This window comes from Leptonychotes weddellii, chromosome 9 (genome assembly GCF_054177405.1).
Source record: "Leptonychotes weddellii isolate Sample4059 chromosome 9, ASM5417740v2, whole genome shotgun sequence".
Taxonomy (NCBI): Eukaryota; Metazoa; Chordata; class Mammalia; order Carnivora; family Phocidae; genus Leptonychotes; species Leptonychotes weddellii.
The window spans coordinates 10,313,258-10,334,784 of NC_138377.1; the positions used below are offsets into that span (position 1 = coordinate 10,313,258).

The 21,527-nt window shown below is 37.5% G+C and overlaps 1 protein-coding gene across 6 annotated transcripts in view; it reads right to left on the reverse strand.

Moving 5' to 3' along the window:
* Positions 1-5,127: 5,127 nt before the first annotated feature.
* The window catches only part of CPSF2 (cleavage and polyadenylation specific factor 2), a 33,719-nt gene continuing 17,319 nt past the window's right edge, over positions 5,128-21,527 (reverse strand). For 5 of the 6 annotated variants that reach the window (XM_006741361.3, XM_081830033.1, XM_031036807.2 and 2 more), the window contains 7 exons: positions 16,779-16,879; positions 15,231-15,431; positions 12,097-12,249; positions 10,481-10,706; positions 9,092-9,391; positions 7,802-7,936; positions 5,128-7,419 (listed from right to left, as the gene is read on the reverse strand). In XM_006741361.3, coding sequence (XP_006741424.1) covers positions 7,327-7,419; positions 7,802-7,936; positions 9,092-9,391; positions 10,481-10,706; positions 12,097-12,249; positions 15,231-15,431; positions 16,779-16,879 — 1,209 coding nt within the window. In that variant the 3' untranslated portion in view covers positions 5,128-7,326. The remainder of the gene's footprint in view (positions 7,420-7,801; positions 7,937-9,091; positions 9,392-10,480; positions 10,707-12,096; positions 12,250-15,230; positions 15,432-16,778; positions 16,880-21,527) is intronic. The other variant, XM_031036809.2, reaches the window with a different exon arrangement.

Sequence of the window (21,527 nt, forward strand, 5' to 3'; positions counted from 1 at the left end):
AGCCTGGGGGTGGGTATTGAGGAGGGCACATTCTGCATGGAGCACTGGGTGTTATGCACAAACAATGAATCATGGAACACTTCATCTAAAACTAATGATGTAATGTATGGGGATTAACATAAGAATTAAAAAAAAAAAAAAAAGTAAATACCATTCTCCACTAAACCAAAACAGGACTCTTTGGAGAAACATCTGATCCCAGGACGGGGTAGGAATAACACAAGATGGAACCTGAAACACCTTGTGGTGCCTAGAAGTAAGAAAGTGCTCAAAGAACCATGGGGAAAGCAATTATGGAGCCATTATGGAAAACAACTGGAAGTTCCTCAACGAATTAAAAATAGAATTACTATATGACCCAGCAACCCCACTGGATACATAGCCCAAAGAACTGAAAGCAGCATCTCCAAGAGACAGTTGTACACCCACGTTCATCACAGTGTGAGTCATAATAAAGTGGTAGAAGTAACCCAAATGTCCACTGACAGATAAATGGATAAGGAAAATGTGGTATATCCACACAATGAAAAATGCAGCCTTAAAAAGGAAGGAAAAAATTTAAATAAATGAAAAGGAAGGAAATCCTGTCACATGCTACAATATGGATGAGCCCTGAGGACATTATGCTAAGTGAAATTAGCTAGTCACAAAAAAGACAGATACCCTATGATTCCACTCACAATCTAAAGCAGTCAAAAATCACAGAAACAAAGTAGAAAGGTGGTAGTAAAAAACAAGTACTGATGGAAGTACTGTAGTTATGGCTAAAAAACAAAAAAAAGTAGTAAAAAACAAAGTACCAAGGGCTGGGAGGGGGGAGCTGGGCCTGGGGGTTAGTGCTTAGTGGGTATGGAGATTCAGTGTTACAAGATGAAAAAGTTCTAGCGCTCTGTTGCACAATAACGCGAATACACTTAACACTACTGAACTGTACACTTAAAAATGGTTAAGATGATTTAATGTTATGTTTTTTCACACAATTAAAAGAAAAAAAGAAACCTGAGACCATGTTAAAGAGCACAGAAGCCAGCTTGAGCGTGCTCCCACTAGCCAGACCTAGGGCAATTGGAGACTCACAATCCATCATGATAGTTTGTAGATTATAAAACAGAATCCATGTTCCATACTGCTATAAATAAACAAATAAATGGGGGAGAAGAGAAAGTATGACACTAGAATGCCAATTACATGTAGATGTAAGAGTATAATTAGAAAGCCAGCATTTGGCAATGACTGATTCAGATAAGAATCATCAATGGATGCTAAAATCAGAGGATAAAAATTTATACAAAAACAGATACTGATATAGTCCCATGGTAGCTCCCCATAAGACACTTGTTCCTCATTAATTATTAAGTACAAGATAGTAACTTCACAGTGGAAAAACCTTGCAGACATAACCAATTATTAACAATTAACATCACTGGTAATGGCAAAAACAGACACCGAGCGCCTCCTGATAGAACACAGAGAACACAGCATCACTTCTCTCGTATTCCTGCCAAAAATTCATAACCGGATTCTAATTGTGAGGCATCAGACAAACCCAATGTAAGGGTCATTCTACAAAGTAACTGGCCAGCACTCTTCAAAAATATCAAGGTCTTTAAAAAAATTTTTGTTAAAAAAGGAAAAACCGAAGAAGTGCTCCAGGTTGAGGAAAACAGGAGGGAAAAACCTAACTGAACACATGCAGCACCATGGACAAGACCCTGGAGCAAAAAGGCAAGGATTATTGTAAGGACGTTTTTAGAATAACTGGTAGCATTTGAATGGGGTCTGTGGATTAAATGGTAGAATTTTATCAATACTGGTTTCCTGATTTTGATGGAAGTACTGTAGTTATGGCTAATGGGACATCATAACTGCAACTTGGTATCAATTCAAAAATTAATACGTATACAGAGAGAGAATAAGGTAAATAGGGCAAAATGTTAACAGGCAAGGGATATATAAGATTTTTTAAATTATTCTTGTAAATTTTCCATCAGTTTAAAATTATTTCAAAATAAGAATTAAATATATACAAAGTGGTCTTTTGGCCATAAGAAATTTATTACACTGATTTTTATACTACTGGAGAAATCGCTGCTTGATGCTTTCATTATCTCAGGTAAAACTATTTAAAAGAATAGCTGAAATAAATGTGGAAGCAGCTTTTCTGAATGGACAATAATGTAGATATAAAATCCTACTTAACAGTTAAAAATGTGTAATATTCTGAATCTTCATTAAACATGCTTCTTTCTTCCTGCAATGGTTTATCTCCTTGAAAAAAAATAATCACACATATGATATGGAAAAACCTTGAGAATTTGAGTCCTGTACATTTAAGTAATTTTTTCTCATAACTGATAAAGGATTTACACGATCTCATTAGAGATTTATGTCCCTTGATATTTAAATATGAAATTTAACCTGAACCATGACTTACGTTGGAAATTAGAATATCTTTACGATTTCTGGTATATTCTGCTTTAAATTATAGTTTGGGGTTAAATAACTGTTTAATATAAAAAATCTCCAATGGTAGCAAATGTCTGTCTATAGAAGAGGTTTTTTTTTAATCTCCCCCCCCCCCCCCGCCCTTCATTTAGAGTCAAGGGATAATGTCATGTTGGGTCAAGACTGCAAGTTGTTTCTAAAATAATTTACGTTCCTCATAAGCTTGGTAAATGAATCTAAAGAGAAATGAGAGCTCCCAGAATATTAAAAACAAGGACAGCAGCAGCACCCTTGGAATAAAAACAGCTTCCCACAGAGATTGGTTAGAAGGACTTCACTAGTTGTGAATGTTCAATTTAGCAGTGCCTTAAAAACAAAAATTTCAGAGGAAAAGAAGTAAATATAATAAGCTGGATACTGAACATTACAATCAACAAAACCTCAGAAAATGATGTGGTAAGCCTGTATGAATCCTTCATACATTCTCCACTTGAGATTATCATTCGATATCAAAAATTTGAGCAGGATCCATGGACTCCATTAACAACTTCACAAAAAAGGCACATATACTTCAACTACAGTGAAGAGAAATTTAAAACTCTCCACCCTTCTTTTTTGCTCTTTGCAATCGTATTTTGACTTCAAGAACTAAAATGAAATAGGCCTGAGCACCCCCCTCCCCCAAAAAAAGACAGCTGTGTGTGCACACTGTGGGGAGGAAAGGGGAAGAGAGAAAGGACAGAACAAAGATACTCTCACTTCCTGCAAAGTCCTGGGTTTATTTATTTTGGTAATTTTTGGTATTTTCTCAGAGATGCATCTGAGGTGGTTAAAAGTAAGAGACAAGCAAAAGGAGAAGAAAAACACCCCTCCTTGATCCCTGCTCAGGTAGGCAGATCCGAATGTTCCTTCTCTAGTTCCCACTACATCTTCACTTATATGTTCATTCTACAGTTACTGAATGGATGAATAAAAGAGGGGAAGGTGGTGGCAAGGAACAGCCAGCCCCAAAACAATCAGCGTCTCAAGCACGGATTACTAACCACTAGTACGCTTACACAAAGTGAACATAAACTAAGGAACTAAAGCACAGCAGCACAGAAGACAAAAAGTAGTTGAAATTTACAGCCTTACATCTCATAATGTTAGGGTAGGGACTGTGGAGTTGATCTAGTTCAACTCACTTATTTTAGTGTTCAGTGGGTTCTATAAGGATTCTAGATCCATTCATTTAGTACCGAATGAAGGGACTCTATAAGACTGGGTCCCACTCCCACTCTGACCAGCTACGAGGCTCTCAAGCAAATTCCTTCCCTTCCTGAGGCCCACTCATCCAACAGTAAAATAAGTGAATTGAATTAGATGAATTCCAGTCTTCCTCGGCCATAACGTTGTAAGATCTTACGCTGTAAGATTTAAATTTCAACTACTTTTTTTTCCCCCTATAGGTTTTCTGCAGACATTGATAAGCTGATTCTAAAATTCACACTGACATCCAAAGAGAACCAGAAAAACCAAAACAATCTTGAAAAAGAACAAAGTTGGAGGGCTCACACTTGCCAATCTCAAACTTAATAGTAGTCCAGACAATGTGGTATTGGCATAAGGATATATTATATAAATCAATGAGATAGAACTGAGAGTCCAAGAACAAACTCATACATTTATGAGCAACTTTCAGCAAAGGTGAAATTTGATGAGGAAATGGTCTTTAAAACAAACCATGCTGGGACAACTGGATGGCCACATGCAAAAGAATGAAATTGGACCTCTGCCTCATACCATATACAAAAATTAACTCAAAAGGACTCAAAGACCTCAAGAGTTTAAACTATAAAACTCATAGGAAAAAGGTATATATCTTTGTGACCTTGGATGAAGCAATGGTTTCTAAGATATGACACCAATAGCACATGGAACCAAAAGAAAAAAACCTAAATCCTAATTCATCAAAATTAAAACCTTTCGTGCTTCAAAGGACACAGTGAAAAACAAACAGAATGGGAGAAAATGTTTGCAGATCACATATCTGATAAGGATTTAAGTATCCCAACTGTATTTAAAAACTACTATAACTCAACAACAAAAAAGATAACTAAAAAATGGGCAGGAGAATCTGAACAGACCTTTCTCTAAAGACATACAAATGGCCAATAAGTACAGAAAAGATGCTCAACATCATTAGTCATGAAGGAAATGCAAATCAAAACCACAATGAGATACCTCTTCACACACACTAGGATGATTAGAATAAAAAAACAGGGTAACAAGTGTTGCCAAGGATGTGGAGAAACTGGAATCCTTGAATCCTGCTGGTGGGAATGTAAAAAATAGTACAGGCATTTTTGGGGGAAATAGTTTAGAAATAAAGTTTGGAAACCTGACAGTTTCTCAAAGGAGTTATTGTATTATCCAGCAATTCTTTTAGGTATATGCCCCCCAAAACTAAAAACATACATCCACACGAAAAACTTATATAGGAATGTTCAGGGCAGCATTATTTATAATAGCCAAAAAGCAGAAACCACCCAAATGTCCATCAACTGAAGAATGGATAAACAAAATGTGGTGTATCCACACAATGGACTATTACTCAACCACATAAAGAATGCTGATACATGCTACAGTATCAATCTCAAACATATTATACTAAGCGAAAGAAGTCAGACACAAAAGGCCACATATTGTATGATTCCATTTTTATGAAATATTCTGAATAGGCAAATCCATAGAGACAGAAAATAAACTGATGGTTGCCTAGGGCTGGGGTGAAGGGAAAATGGGAAGTGACTGCTAATGGATGTAGAGTTTCTTTTGGGGGGATGAAAATGGGCTGGAATGAGAGTGGTAATGGTTGCACAACTCTAAATATACTAAAAGCCGATGAATTATATACTTTGAAAGAGTGAACTTTATGGTATGTGAATTTCAATTTTTTTTAAAAAAGGCCCTCCTTAGAAAACTGATTTCCTCACTTCTATTTCAGACCACCTACTGGTTCATGAAAATAGAAAACTTTGCAATGATACTTGACATTTATAATCCATTGTAACAAATACTACAATAAAATTTCTCTTTAACCAAATTATTCTACATATCAGCTGATGGTCCACTTGTATTTAGTTTGCCTCGAAACAAAATCTGAAAATTCCTCTGAGTTCATGATGTATTTATAGTCCTTTTTTAAATTTGTATTTTTCTTAAGTAACTAACGCTAAACAAATGTCTTCATTTTAGAAATGAAGCCATCTTCAAGAAGTACTTTAAAATTTAATTCCTTTTTCATAAGACAATCAAAAGGCTAAGCGAGAAATAATTTTTCAGTATCAGTATTGCAATGTAATATGTATAACCAGATGCTTTAAGCCATGTAACAAATGCTGACTTTCTTTCTCCTGGAATATAAATAGGATGATTCCAGGCTTACTCTCTTCAGAAACAAGAATTTAAGTGAAATTTTTTCAAAGCTCTACAAAAAAAAAAAAAAAAAAAATACTCTTTATTGTCACCTTCTGTAATGTTGTTTTGCATTCTGGTTTTTGGTATCAGAAGACTGTAACTTTGTGTTAGCACTATAATCCACAATAAATTCTCTGTAAGCTCTGAAAGAGAATATTAATTCTAGTCTGATATCACTGGGTAGTACCATACTGTACATAGATCCATATAAGTTAAACAGGAATGATCCTTCTAAAAATGCTAAGTATGAGGAAGAGGGCTTAATTACTTAAGAAGTAAAGATCAAGGACTGCCATGATCAAGCTACACACTGAAAAAGCATCAACAGATTACAAGAGGACAACATGATTTTCATTTTTAAGTTCAATGAAAATTGCATATGTTCAGTTTTTACTCTTAAACACAAGTGGCTTATAGAATACCAGGGCTGCCAGCCCCAACAAAGACAGGAACACAGAAAGGATGACCTTATCCAACTTCAGTATTATTTTTGTACTTAGGTGTATAAAATCCATCCACTGCTTCAGCAACCTTAGGAGGGAGCAAGCCTAAGTGTTGAAAACATTTACACCTTTTGATTAAATTATACTATTATCTTATAAAAATATGAGGTTCAACATTTGTTTCCTTAAAAACAGAGCACTAAACAGTTTCCAATGAAGTATCCTAGCTGATAGCTAAAATGTATACAGAATCCTTAAGACTGTAACACGGCAAGGAGTTCTTTTGCATTATGTGTATTCAAATGATGGTGTTGTAATTCAAACTGAACATCCTGATAAAACAAGAGATGGGAGAAATAAAAATTGATTTCTGAACCAAGTGTGCACCACCTTCCTGGACTGACTAACTGGGAAATACAGGTAAGGAGATATGCCCCATGTGAAGACAACTGCCTATCAGAATTCAAAAGAAGAGTTAGAGCACAAACTCTTTGTTTTCTTTTTGTTGTTTTTCAAACACATAGGCCTCAAAAAACTGTTCCACCAGTTATTTTTTATATAGCATATCTTTTCTAAATAATTCTCACTTTTCATTCCAGAAAATGTTAAGAAACCGTTTGCAAGAACTCACAACATGCAAACATGTTTCTCTAAGGCCATGAGCTGGTTTGCTAAGTTGCATTGTTTTATTCAAGTAAAATGTCCTTCTAGAATAAGGGGTCTATAGAGGAAACCAATCACCTTCAATACTCGGGCCCATGCACTTGTTAGGATCTCTATCACTCTGAAAGCCAAAAGGTAGAACGCTCATTTGAACATTAGCAAAATGGACTCTATTTACATTTTTTTAAAAATCTAATGCATGTTAAATTTTTCTGGCAATTCTTTTTGTATGTTACAAAACAAAAAAGCAAAAGCTTAGAATAAGAACGCTTTTTTCTTAGAAAAGTCAAACAGATACTTCTTGACATCATATCCTTTACACAATGGCATACTGTTCATATAAAAGGTCTCTTATCCTATAAAAATCTTGACAAAGGCAGCCTTCTAATCCAATGCGTCCAGTTTCCGTCTAGAAAGTAAAAGTAAAAAAAAAAATCTTTAGTACATTTCCTGTTCATTAATACGCAGACATAATAAACAAGATATATTAACTAGGTTATTTGGTGATTGGTCTGGAAATGGGTTGCTCTGCACAGAATATGGATATAACATTCAAATCATGAATTTTACATAGACACGTAAATATCAGGATTCAAATAATAAAATTTTACAATAAAATCATACATCATTTCTTTGAGAGTCACTTTTATAAGCCTTTAAGTTCATCAGTACGAATATAAATTATGGTCTTCAGTTTGTGAAATTACCAATCAAGAATTACAGAATTCAAAATGGCATTGTATCAGAAGGAAGTATTTGTTCAATTCATCCCTTATTAAAAACATACTTACTCTACGGACTGCTACTTGGTTGTTGCAAACAAGTACACCTCCTACAAATTCAGCCTGAATCCCCTCCCGTAAGAGAACTTGTTTGAAGTCTGACAGTCTTGGTTCATTCATAAAAACTGACTGATGTCCAGGAACCTTAGAAAAGGTTAAAGGGGAAAGAATAACTTCAGATAAAACACCAGACACACAGTTGTACTGAATAAAGTCAAGTAACACATGATCTCTAAGATACTTTCTATCTTAGAGATAGACCTGAAGACCTCTGACAGATCGTATCAAGGCTGTAAATCACATTCCAAGTTGTTATTCTGAATTTTACCTCCTTATTTAACATCACAAAGCCCTTCACATTTTCTGAATGTTTCCCAATTTTATTAGTCATGCCTCACAGTAACAGAGAGACATTTGGTGATGTTATGCTTTTCACTCACCCACTTGCCTGAGGGGGTCAAGGAGAGTGCCAGTAGGCAGAACTGAAACAAAAAATTCATTTTCTAGTCCTTCACTTAGTTCTGAGGGGAGTTCGCCCCTGATCCCACTTTCACCTTCCCTTCTCCCTGAGAGTAAATGCAATGGACACCAAGGGTTTTAGAATCAGAAAAACAAGCGGTTCAACCTATTGCTGCTACTTGGAAATTGCCTTGAAGAGCACTAGCTTTAGCACAGAGGGAAAAAAAAGATTCTTATTCCTCCCCCAATCTCAAGAGTATTACTAGAAGGGAATCCAGTGACAGAAGCTGTCTCTCTACTCCTGTTGCACAGAAAGGCTAGAGTCCGCGACATGCACGCAGGACTCTTATCATACAGTTTTAACACTGTCGTTGTAAGTTAATTACCTGAAATCTTTGCTAACTAGAGTATCTCCTGAGAACATGAAAATACTATATTAAAATTATATCTACGCTTAATAAAAGATTTCTAACTGTATCAAAACCAAAAGTGATTTCAGCTGAATTGACAACATACAAAAATGGAGTACAAGAGTTTCAGTCTTAGAAAACTATAAATCTCCTGAATGGAAGCAGGTATAGGATATAATCCTCACAATCAAAATTTAAATACTGAAACAATAAATTACAAAACAATAATGTATCTTATAATATTTGCTAAACGTTTCCTTTAAATTATCATTCCCTTGCCGTCAGGATACATACACATGCTGGTGTGTGCACACACACAACCGTATCTTAAGTAATCTTTTTCTAGAACTCCAAAATCAGCCTACACAGGACACATATTTTAAAGAGTTAAAAACATAAAAGAAAAATCCGGAGGCATGTGCTTTTTTACCTCGTGGGGGGGTAAGGGCTCCAAGGTCGGAATGATCTCACTTTCTTCACCTGTCTCTTTCTCATCATCCCCAAACAGACTCTTCATGGCCTTCTGTTGTGCTATAACACTGGAATCCGAAGGAGCGTCCACTTGCATTTCTGAGTCTTCTCCATCATCCTTCAGTTCTCCTTCTTCTAAAATAACTCCTGTGTCCACTTTGGAAACTCTCATGTCCAAGACACCATCTATCCAAGCTAATTCGGCATCTTTTGCCTTACAAAACTGAAGGGAGCTGACAAGTGAATCTTTCAATCTCACCTAGAGAGGAAGAGAGACAAAACCCAGAGTATAAATTAACAACAAAATATAACCAGTTATTATTATTTCCTAACGCTGGTAATGTGTATTAAGATTCGAAAATCTTTCACTCATCTGATCTTCACCATGACTGGTAATGACCTAGTGACCTGTGAGATCATTAGGACCGCTGTCTACTCTCCAAAAGGTTCTTAACCCTTGGCTGCACACTGGGATCACATGGCAATTTCTTAAAATACATGTTAATGCCAGGGTCCCACCTTCAGTGACTCTAACACAACTGGTGAGACTAAATCCAGAGCACTGAGTCCCCCCATCACCCCCAAAGTTCCCCAGATGGTTCTCATGTGCAGCCAAGGTTGAGAACCACTGATAAGCCTCATCCTCTAGTCGTTGCTGCTCTTCAGGAGTACCGAATTACTTACTGTTTCCTTCACTACCATGAATTTCACACATCCATATTCTTGGAATGCTGCTTCCTCTTTTCTGCCCAGAATAACTTTGCTGCCTGGTGAATTCCAACCCATTTTTTCCAAACAAATCTAGACATCGCTCCTTCTTTAACTGACACCATCTCCCCCCTTCCAGATAAAATCTATTCTCTCCTCTGTTCTATTTCTATTTTTATACCTGCTTCCATTTTTTTCAATTAGGAATAGACCCTTGACATCAGTGCATTTTTATAAAACTTCTGAATTCTCGACTAGTCCCCATTCCTCTCACCTTTACACACTTGCAAATGTTGTTCCCTCTGCCCTGGAATACCCTTCCCCCAAACACACACACTCTATACCACCCTGATGATCCATCTAAACATGTTAGGATTCAGATTAGTTATCACTTCCTCTGGGAAATCTTTTCTAAACCTCCACATCTGGGTTGGGGTCTCACAACATCCTGTACTTTCTCTATCAGAGGTAATAACAATGTGAGAAATGCTCTTTCCTTGTTATAAGCCCCACAGATCATAAGATCTACTAAGACAAGGGGACCATGTCTGTCTCATTCACCACTGTATTCCCAATCTACTGTCCTCATCTGCAACAAAAAGTATTTATTTCTGTACAGTCCAAATGCCAGCACACTCACCTGGTAGATGTGAGTTTCACTAGTGGCATCAACCGTTTCGTGTAGCTTTGGCATGTACACCTTAATATCTTTCCCGCCAAACGCACGGCAGCACTCTGCAAGATCCTGACTGGCCTCTGGTGGTCCATGGACAATGATCAGCTGTCGTGGTTTCATCTGATTAATGATCTTTTTAATGGAATCTCCATCAGAGCGTCCTTCATAGTCTATGTAAGTAACCCTGGCTCTGTAATTAGGATTATTCAAGCTTACTTTTCGGATAAGTTAACTCCAAAACTATGTTATTGATGGCTTTTATCATCAGGAAAGAAATGTATACAATATATAAAATGAGGATTTGAGGAATACACATGTTATATTGTTAGTATGTATTTGAACGGGAAGGATTATGGATTATTCAATAGGTATTATTAGAAAAAAATAACTCACATATTATATAAAGAAAAATAAAACTGGATCCTGATCTAATGCCACACACAACAGCAGGTTGAGTTGAAGCCATAAAAGAGAAATGTGAAGATTTAAACTTAATAGAATAAAATGTACGAATTATGTTTGTGACCATGGACAAGGAGGGACTTCCTTATATATAATCCCAAAAACCATAATGGAAAATATTATTTCATTACATCAAAACTAAAGATTTTTTTTAAACAAAGTAGACCATGGACAATTCTTATAAACAAGTAACAGAATGGGAGAGGATATTTGCATTGTCTGAAACCAACCAGGGCTAATATCCAAAATATACAATGAACCCCTGCAAATCAGTAACAAAAAGGCAGCAACCGCTAGAGAAAAATGTACGAAGGCCACACACATGGACTTCACAGAAAACAAAAAAGGTAACATGCATTTGAAGAAGATAAACTAATAACCACAGTAAGACAAATTTAAACAGTAGTGATACGTTACTCTACACCTACTAGGCTGGAAGACGTTAAGAGTTAGATAATGCCAAATGTTGGTAGGGAAACAGGATGATTCTGCTAGCAAAAATATAAATTGATATACAGCCATTCTAGAGAGAATTTTGTGATACTGTTAATATGCATTATTTAGATATCAGCTGTACCCCAAAATATATACTAAACGATAGCACTAGACAAATAAACCACTTTGCTCTCTAATGACTTAAAAAAAATTCCAGAATGATGATTTACTGGCGTTATTAACTGTACCAAAAGAAAAAAGGTTTATTTACTACTTCAGGTTATAGTAACATTTTTAAGACATTAGGGCCCTGGAGATGTTTAAGTCAAGGAGTATGTTTATAAAACACTTAGAAAAATTAAACTTGTGAACTGCACAAGTTCACATGCTACTGGACTTACTGAAAAGGCCAGAATGTTTCTTTGTATAAATGTGCAATTTAATGTTTAAACCCCACCTCACCACCAACTCAATCACACTGGCATTTAAATACCATTAATGAAAACAAAATGCCACCACACTTCACAGGTCTTTGCATTGAAAAAGAAATTAAATTTTAAAAGTACAAACTTACTAGAGGATATTCAGAAATTTCACTTTTGAAACAATGTAAATTATATAATTCAAGTTCTTAAAATTTTATCTTATAATCTAGTTTCAAAAATGCAACAAAAAGCACTTACTTTATTTCAATAGACTCTGTCGTAGAAATACACTTGGTAGGAACATCAGATAAATCCTGATCCATGGGTTCATCTCCATTTGTCAAGCCAGATTCTAATTTGCTTTTCTCTTCTTCAGTTGCCTGAAGTTCTGGCACTAAGAAATCCTCCGGTCTAAATGATAAGTCTCTAATTAGAAGCAGTAACGAGCAAGCTAATATTATGTAATATATGTAACTAGTAGATGGCACAAGTTTTAGACTCCTCACATATCTCAGATTTGAATACACAATTGATGCAAAGCTAATGCAACTTTATAATATCAATTACCAAATGACTGCATATATTCTGTTCTTCCTGACCACTGAGGAATGCTCTTTAAAACATGCCATGTGGGCTCGTAAAGAGGCCTACACCATTAGAAGATCTTCATGGCTATCATAAATACTGTTACAACCTGGCCTTGCATTTGTTTCAATCATTCTTTCTCTCAGTTCCTGTGGTTTCTCTTGCCAACTCCCAATTCTTATAAATCTCAGACCTCTTTTGATTTCCTTAAGAGCCCCAGTTATTCCAAAGAAATAGAAAGCAAGCATATGACTCTCCATTGGCACATCACCAAGACTGAGATACAAAATCATGAGCCTTCGCTTTTATTTCAACAAATTATGAATGCATCTATCTCCCCATTTTTACTTCCAGTATCAGAGAGAGTTGTATGTTAAAATTAAAAAACAACGGGGCGCCTGGGTGGCTCAGTCGTTAAGGGTCTGCCTTCGGCTCAGGTCATGATCCCAGGGTCCTGGGATCGAGCCCCCTGCTCAGCGGGAAGCCTGCTTCTCCCTCTCCCACTCCCCCTGCTTGTGTTCCCTCTCTCGCTGTATCTCTCACTGTCAAATAAATAAAATCTTTAAAAAAAAAAAAAAAAACTAGTCCAATATAGGGGCGCCTGGGTGGCTCAGTTGTTAAGCATCTGCCTTTGGCTCAGGTCATGAAACCAGGGTCCTGGGATCGAGCCCCGCATCAAGCTCCCTGCTCCACGGGAAGCCTGCTTCTCCCTCTCCCACTCCCCCTGCTTATATTGCCTCACTCGCTGTGTCCCTCTCTGTCAAATAAATAAATAAAATCTTTTAAGAAATAAATTAAATTAAAAAAACAGGGGCGCCTGGGTGGCTCAGTTGGTTGAACAACGGACTACTGGTTTTGGCTCAGGTTATGATCTCAGGGTAGTGAGATCAAGCCCAGCGTTGGGCCTCCATGCTCAGCGCCAAGTCTGCTTGAGATCCTCTTTCTCCCTCTGCCCCTCCCCACTCCCCACACTCTAAAATAAATAAATAAATAAATCTTTAAAAAAAAAAATTAAAAAACAAACTTAAAAATGTTCTCTCTCACCTCCTGTATTTGTCTATGCCCCACCCCAAATGCACTCACACTCCTCTCTGGGAATGCAGGCCTCTGTTAGCCAACACCTAGATTGCTATGGTAGCTTCTCAGACCCTGGAACCCAACTTCTCCATCTGTAATCCACATAATTGCAATAGCAGTAGCAACCACTTAAAGTGCATTTACTAGGAGCTGTGAGCCACAAGTCAGATTCTATGCTAAGGGCCTTAAAAACACAACCTCATTTAATTCTTATTCCCACTTTTCAGATAAGGAAATTGAACCAAAGAACACTTGTCCATATGCTCAACAGATTGGACACTAATTAAGGGGAATGGTAAATAAACTCACCAATGCTATTTAGATTATTTTCCCTCTCTAGTATTTTAGACAGTGCAATTTTCCTAATTAAATCCAAGAATGACCTAAAACCCACTATATGCTCAAGAGGGCATTACAGAGGAACAAAGAAAGTACAAGCGAGGGACCCAGACTGTGTTGGGGTGGAAAGGAAGAAACAGGAAAGGCTCCCAGCAGTTTGTAAGGGCCAATCCAGCAGGCTGGAGACCTGGGAGGGGAAGACGGAACAAAGCCGAGGGATGAACATGTGCAAGGGTGTGACGTGGAAAAGCCGAGCAAGACACTGAGAAGACTGGTACCGCTAGAGCAGAGCGCGCACACTGGCCTGACAGAAATGTACAGAGACCTAACAGCAAAGTAGGGAGAAACCAGGTTGTGAGAGACACCATGCACTGTGCTAAGGCATCTGACAGTCACCTGGAAAGCAACGGGGACCCTGAAGAATCTTCACACAGGGTAGCAGGGTTTCTAAACTTAGATTAGAACGTGTGATTTCAGTTGTTTTTCCAATAGTGGTGGAAAGCTCTTGATTTTCCATGGTTCCACCCATGCTATCTCATATTCCTCTTGTAACTTAAACATTTGTGTAACACTGCTTGAGATGTAACCCATTTCCCAAACTTCACACATCACCATCCATCAAAAATTCTCCCTATCCTCTGTCTTTCTCCAGTGCATGTCCCTTACCCTCTTTCTCTATTTTAGATTTATTTATTTGAGAGAGCGCGAGCAAGCAGGGGGGGAAGAGGGAGGGAGAAAGACTCTAGCAGACTCCCTGCTGACAGGGAGTCCCGTGCAGGGCTCAATCCCAGGACCCTGAGATCATGACCCGAGCCAAAATCAAGAGTCAGAGGCTAAACCAACTGAGCCACCCAGGTGCCCCCTTACCTCTCTTTAAGTGGGGAAAAAAAAGTCTTGCTCACCTTTTTAGACTTTTCACATACCTAGGTAATAAAACTGCTACTTTGCCTTTAATATTAATTCTTTTTTTTTTTTTTAAAGATTTTTATTTATTTATTTGACAGAGAGACACAGCGAGAAAGGGAACACAAGCGGGGGGTGGGGCGGGGAAGAAGCAGGCTTCCCGCAGAGCAGGGAGCCGGATGCAGGACTCAATCCCAGGACCCTGGGATCATGACCTGAGCCGAAGGCAGATGCTTAACGACTGAGCCACCCTTATTAATATTAATTAATATTAATTCTTTAGATGTTCAATCTTTCTATTTTATACTGTACTTTTAAACTATACAAGTCCTCTGTATCTTTCAAAGTGGGGTCCTCAGAAACTATCAAAGTACATGGTATTATCAGAAATGAATGCCAAATTTATTGAGTTCTAATGATACACTGAGTTATATACAAAATACACAGTCTAATCTGGAAGAAAAGAAAAGCTTGTTTTGTTCACATACTTGATAATTTCTCCATATTCATCCCATTTAATTCTTTCTTCTGGGGCAGGAAACATAGGGTAAGACTTTTTAGCCTGTTTGAAGAAGCTTCCTTTACGACTACCTTCACCTTTCATCATCAGGTCATGCTTAGTCTTATGAGCTGACGGCTGGTCAATGTCTTCCTCAACATCACTCTCATCACTGGAATCTATGTCTGCCCTAAGAGGATTGTGGAACAGACAAAGGTCATAAAGTCCCCACAAGATTTTGAATTAATATTTACAAAATTATTTTTGAATTAATTCAAGGGTAATAATTTTATTGGACTGATAAGTTTGTAAAATAGCATTAACTGCCAGTTAATAAATACACATTAATACTAGCACTGAAAGTGCCAACCATACTCAAAAAAATGTTTTAAATAACACAACACACTAAGGTACATCATAATCAATGGAGGAAAACACATACATATACACACACACACACACACACACACACTACAGAGGAACAAAGAAAACAATGACAGCATTGTCTGAGACTGCCTGCCAGAAACAAAGCAGTGAAGTCTGTAAACTGCTAACCATATTCCCAGGAAAAATATCATTCAAATATAAATATAAGAAGAACTTTGCCAGACTAAAAAACAAATAAACAAAAGAAAAAACACCAAAAATCTGATGGAGGTATTGCCTGCTGATATGTAGTCCATGAAACAAAAATCAAAGGAATTTCTTCAGAGAGAAGGGAGGATGATACCATGTGGCAATATGTCCACACAAGGGAGGAATAAGAATAGGAAATTAGAAATGTGTGCAATATAAGTCATTTTAAAAAATCTCTTTAAAAAATAAAATTGAGGGGCGCCTGGGTGGCTCAGTTGTTAAGCGTCTGCCTTCGGCTCAGGTCATGATCCCAGGGTCCTGGGATCAAGCCCCACATCGGGCTCCCTGCTCCGCGGGAGGCCTGCTTCTCCCTCTCCCACTCCCCCTGCTTGTGTTCCCTCTCTCGCTGTGTCTCTCTGTCAAATAAATAAATAAAATCTTTAAAAAATAAATAAATAAAAAATAAAAAATAAAACTGATTTTTTAAAAACAAAAAAAATTAGCACTGAAAGAACTTGGCATTCTAGCACCATTTAAAAATGTTCACAAAAATAATGAAGTCAACAGAAAATTTAAATATTTTTTTTTTAATTTAAATTCAAGTTAGTTAACATATAGTGTATTATTAGGTTCAGGGTATAGTTTAGTGATTCATCAGTCATATATAACACCCAGTGCTCATTCCATCACCTGCCCTCCTTAATGCCCATCACCCAGTTATATACCATCTCAGCAACCACCTCCCCTTCAGCAACCTTCATTTTGTTCCCTATAGTCAAGAGTCTCTTATGGTTTGTCTCTCTCTCTGTCCTTATTTTATTTTTCCTTCCCTTCCCCTATGTTCATCTGTTTTGTTTCTCAAAGAAAATTTAAATATTTTCAAATAAACTTTTGTATCTTAGGAGTAAGTTCTTAAATTATATGTAATTTACATATAAGCTTCTGTCTGAAAATAACTCACTCTTTTGACTGCTCAAGTTTTTTTGCCGCTTCTTTCTTTAGTTTCTCTTTTTCCAAGTATTCTTCTAGTTCTTTCCCTTCAAGCTTCACACGTTTCCTCAACTAGAGAAAAACAGCAGACAGAAGGAAGCATCAGTATCAGGGGTTAGGCGGTAGGGTGTGAGATGTAGCACATCTGTGAATTTATCATCTTAAATTTGAAATTATTCAAGTTCCCATTACATGCAATTACAGGTCCTATTTAGATCAGCACCAAAATTGAGCTGCCACATTTCTAGGCTGGGTTTAATTTAAACTGGTTAAAAATCACCAATCAGGAAAAGAAAATACAGGTAAGTATTTTTATAATTTGGAGTAGGTGAGGCCTACACAGGACATAAAACCCAAAAACCACAAAGGAAAAGATGAATAAATACGGCAACATGAAAAAAAATACATTTCTTTGACATTTAAAAATCTCATAAAATTACAGGGAACGGAGAAAATTATTTACAGCACTACATGACTATCAGCAGCTCTTTTTTCCTAAGAGCTCTTCCAAATCAGTTAAGAAAAAGATGATCAACACATCAAAAAAGGACAAATCCATATATAAGCAATTTACAAAATAAGAAAAATAAGTAACTAATAGCTATGAAAAGAGGTCTCATTTCGCTGGTTTTTGAAAAATGCAAAATTTTTGAAATGTAATACCATATAAGATTTTATTTATTATTATTTATTTATTTGGGGGGGTGGCTATGAGAAAGGGAGAAGCAGACTCCCCACTGAGCAGGGAACCCAACGTGGGGCTCAATCCCAGAACCCTGGGATCATGACCTGACCTGAAAGCAGATGTGTAACCAACTGAGCCACCCAGGTGCCCCTGTAATACCATTTTAAAATCTATTAGATTGGCAATGCTAATTACTATATATCTATGGGAAAATTAGCGTAACTACGGTAGAAGGCAATTTGCCATAAAAATGTGCCCGTCATTTGACATAGCATTTCTACTTCTAGGAATTTATGCTACGGAAACAATCACAAGTGTTAGGAAAAAAGTACAATTGCAGCAATGTGTGTAACAGTAAAAAACCAGACTCAACTTTAAAATCCATCAACATGGGATGATTAAATCAGTAGATCTCTCCAACTTTTTGATCTCAGGATTGTCTTAGACTCTTAAAAATTACTGAGAACCCCAAATAGTTTTTGGTTTTTTTGTGGATTACATTTATTAATGTCTGCCATATCAGAAATCAAAAATGAGGAAGTTTTAAAATATTCATCTGTAAACTAAAAAATAAAATCATTGCATATTAACATTACATTTTTATAAAAGGTAATTAAATTTTCTAAAGCAAAAACAAAGAATAGTGGAAAGCACGGCATTATTTTACATTTTTGCAAGTCTCTTTAATGTCTAGCTCAATAGAAGACAGCTGGATCCTCACATCTGTTGAATTCAACCTCCTGCAATATGTTGTTTTGGTTAAAGCATATGAAGAAAATGCAGCCTCACACAGATGTATAATTGGAAAAGGGAAAAATATTTAAGTAGCATTTCCATGAATATTCCTTGGTATTACATTAAAACTCAAAAACTGGTGGTTTCTTTCATGGGCGCCTGGGTGGCTCAGTTGGTTAAGCGACTGCCTTCAGCTCAGGTCATGATCCCGGAGTCCCTGGATTGAGTCCCGCATCGGGCTCCCTGCTCAGCAGGGAGCCTGCTTCTGCCTCTGACCCTCCCCCCTCTCATGTGCTCGCTCTCATTCTCTCTCTCACAAATAAATAAATAAAATCTTTTTAAAAAATAAATAAATAAAAAATTTAAAAAAAAAACAACTGGTGGTTTCTTAAAAGATTAGTTGTAATGTGGAATCTGAAACCAACAACTTTTTATACTGTTATGTTAAAATATATTGATTTATCTTGCACTTTGAATGGCTCTTTTGAGCACTGTCTTGTACCTACAGGCATCGGTTGTTTGCAAAGTACTGGTTCACCAAGTTACACAGATCTTACAAATGTTGACAGTATTTTAAAAATCACATTTGCAAATATCACCACCAATCTCATCGGCAAAGCCTTCTAAGTTTAAGTTGTCTATTTCATGGTAATGGGCATCGCTTTCCAAAATTCTAATTTTCACCTCAAAGTTTGAATTTTATCAGATTATCAGATTTAGGCAACAGATGCGATCAACTGTTTTCCTTAGAGTGACAAGCTCAACTTACTCATCTTTGAGAGAATATCTGCCGAATACCCAAGTCTGAGCAACCATGTCATTATTTCAAGTAAAAATGGTGTTCCAAGAAAAAAGTGGCCTGTTAACTCAATGATACAAGTGGCTTTCTTCGAGACAAACATTGTGTATTAGTATGCAACACAAGTGCTGTACGCCTACTTCCCATCTTGCCATCCAGATTATTTTTTTTTTTAAAGATTTTATTTATTTATTTGACAGAGACAGAGACAGCGAGAGCAGGAACACAAGCAGGGGGAGAGGGAGAGGGAGAAGCAAGCTTCCCGCGGAGCCGGGAGCCCGATGTGGGGCTCGATCCCAGGACCCTGGGATCATGACCTGAGCTGAAGGCAGTCGCTTAACCAACTGAGCCACCCAGGCGCCCCGCCATCCAGATTATTTTTAAAAACCTTTTACTGAAAGGGTTTAATAAATAACTTTTACTGCTTCGTCAAGAACATCCTTAAGAGAAACGGGCCCTTTTCTGGAACTTCGAGTATGGGCTCATGTACAGTGCAGCGGCTGCTGCTGGCTGGGGCCACGCTGGATTGATGCTAAGGGACCAGCACCTCTCGCACTGCTTTGACTCTGCAACGTTAAATCCAGGCACAAGCGAAAAGGCAAGTAATATCTTAACATTACTATCAGAAGTAGTTTTGACCTTGGGCACTCCCTGAAAGGGTCTCAGGGACCCCCCCTCAGGGGCCCTCACACCGTATCTTGAGAACCACTGGATTCAATAATCACAGTACACATATACACGTGTGTTATTATAAGGTTACTAAAATGAATTCATTTATTTGAAAACACTTGAACGTTTATAATATAGCCATCTGTGCATGAGAAGTCAGGATAGCGGCTTCCCTCGGAGGGGAAGGATCCAGAAGGGGATGTATGAGGTACTGCCAATACGTCCTGGTCTGGGTACAGGCTAGACAGATGTGTTCGGTTTGTAAACGTGCATCACACCGTGCACTTGCACATGCACACTTCCAGCACATGTTACATGGCAATGCACGCTGAAAAAAATCTGTGGAAAGTGCTGCTATTGTCTGAGATGAGGAAGACTCAGAGAAGAGTAAGTCTGGGACTAGGGGAGGAGAAAGAGTACAATGTTTTGCATATGACCAAGTAGAGGGAAAAACTGATAGGCCATGGAGAGAAGGCATAATGACAGAAGAAACATCCCTACAAGGGGAGAAGGGAAAGAATCCTAAGTGTTAGTACTACTTATTAAAAAGTCAAAAACCTAATGTTTCAAGTTACAGCTCCAAATGTCCTTTTCTGTTTTTTTTCAAACTGAAACCGCTTTTAATATTCTTTTATTAATTCCTCAAACGGCCTATGCCTATCAACCTTAATTGAATTTCTAGTAATTATTATTTTCAAATTCAGTATTTCATATCTGATGAAACTATTCCAAGTATTCCAAAGAGCTCTTTTAATTTTTTGCTTAAAGATTTATTTCAGAGAGAGAGAGTGTGTGTGTGCACGTGGCGGGGGCGGGGGAGGCCAGAGGGAGAGGGAGAATCTCAAGCAGACTCCCTGCTGAGCACAGGAACCTAACTCCGGACTCCATCTCACAACCTCACAACCCTGAGGTTATGACCTAAGCCAAAATCAAAAGCTGGCCGCTTAACTAACTGAGCCACCCAGGTACCCCTGAGCTCTTTTAATTTTTAAAGAAAACTCCTTGTTTCTAAGCTATTAAATAACCCAAAGGACAGTTTTTACTTTGGTATGTTTGCTCTGAATCCTTCCTCAACAACTGTGTATGTATAATGAATGTATATGAGATTTTAGTTACTACGTTTGTGCTTTTCTTAAGTAGAGTTAAAGACTAAGGTACACTTATCACTCAGCTTCTAACAAACAACATTCCTTAACATGGCTACCAGGAAGGAAAAATAAAAAAGTCATCCACAACTGTGCCCAACTTTGGCAATTGCCCATTCAGTATCAATTGCTACAGACTTTACAGTTAATGATACTAGCTTTGGAAAACTGATAGATGTGATGGGTTGGTTATTAAGCAAAATGATCTTCTGGCATACTGGTCACTTGGCTACTTGTTTTGCTCCCGTTAACAAGAGATAGAGCAGCAAATGCGGATACAGAAACAAGTTAGGCTATTTAGTGTGGAGAAGATAAGGGGATTCTTGTCTGACTGCTTCTACTTCTTAGCTAAGTTTGGAACAAGTTCATGTGCTATGGGTGAGGGCTGAAATGAGTTGTAGGATATTTGAAGAGAAGGAAGGTATGAAGCTACCTAACTCGACAGTAGGAAAAAGAGTATCTTAGAGAATGTTGGGCTGGTGCTGGGTGCCCGTCTGAGATTTGAGGTCATGAATGTGAAAGGCAACCTGTCCACACGTGTTTAATGCCAGTAACATAAGGTTGCTTGGGTACAGGAACAGTTAAGCAAATGGTTCAAAGTTTTGCCAGGTGAGTATAATGCACAGGAGAGTAACAGAGTTAAAGGTGTTTGTAAAATAATGATGAACCACTGACTAGAAGCTGGAG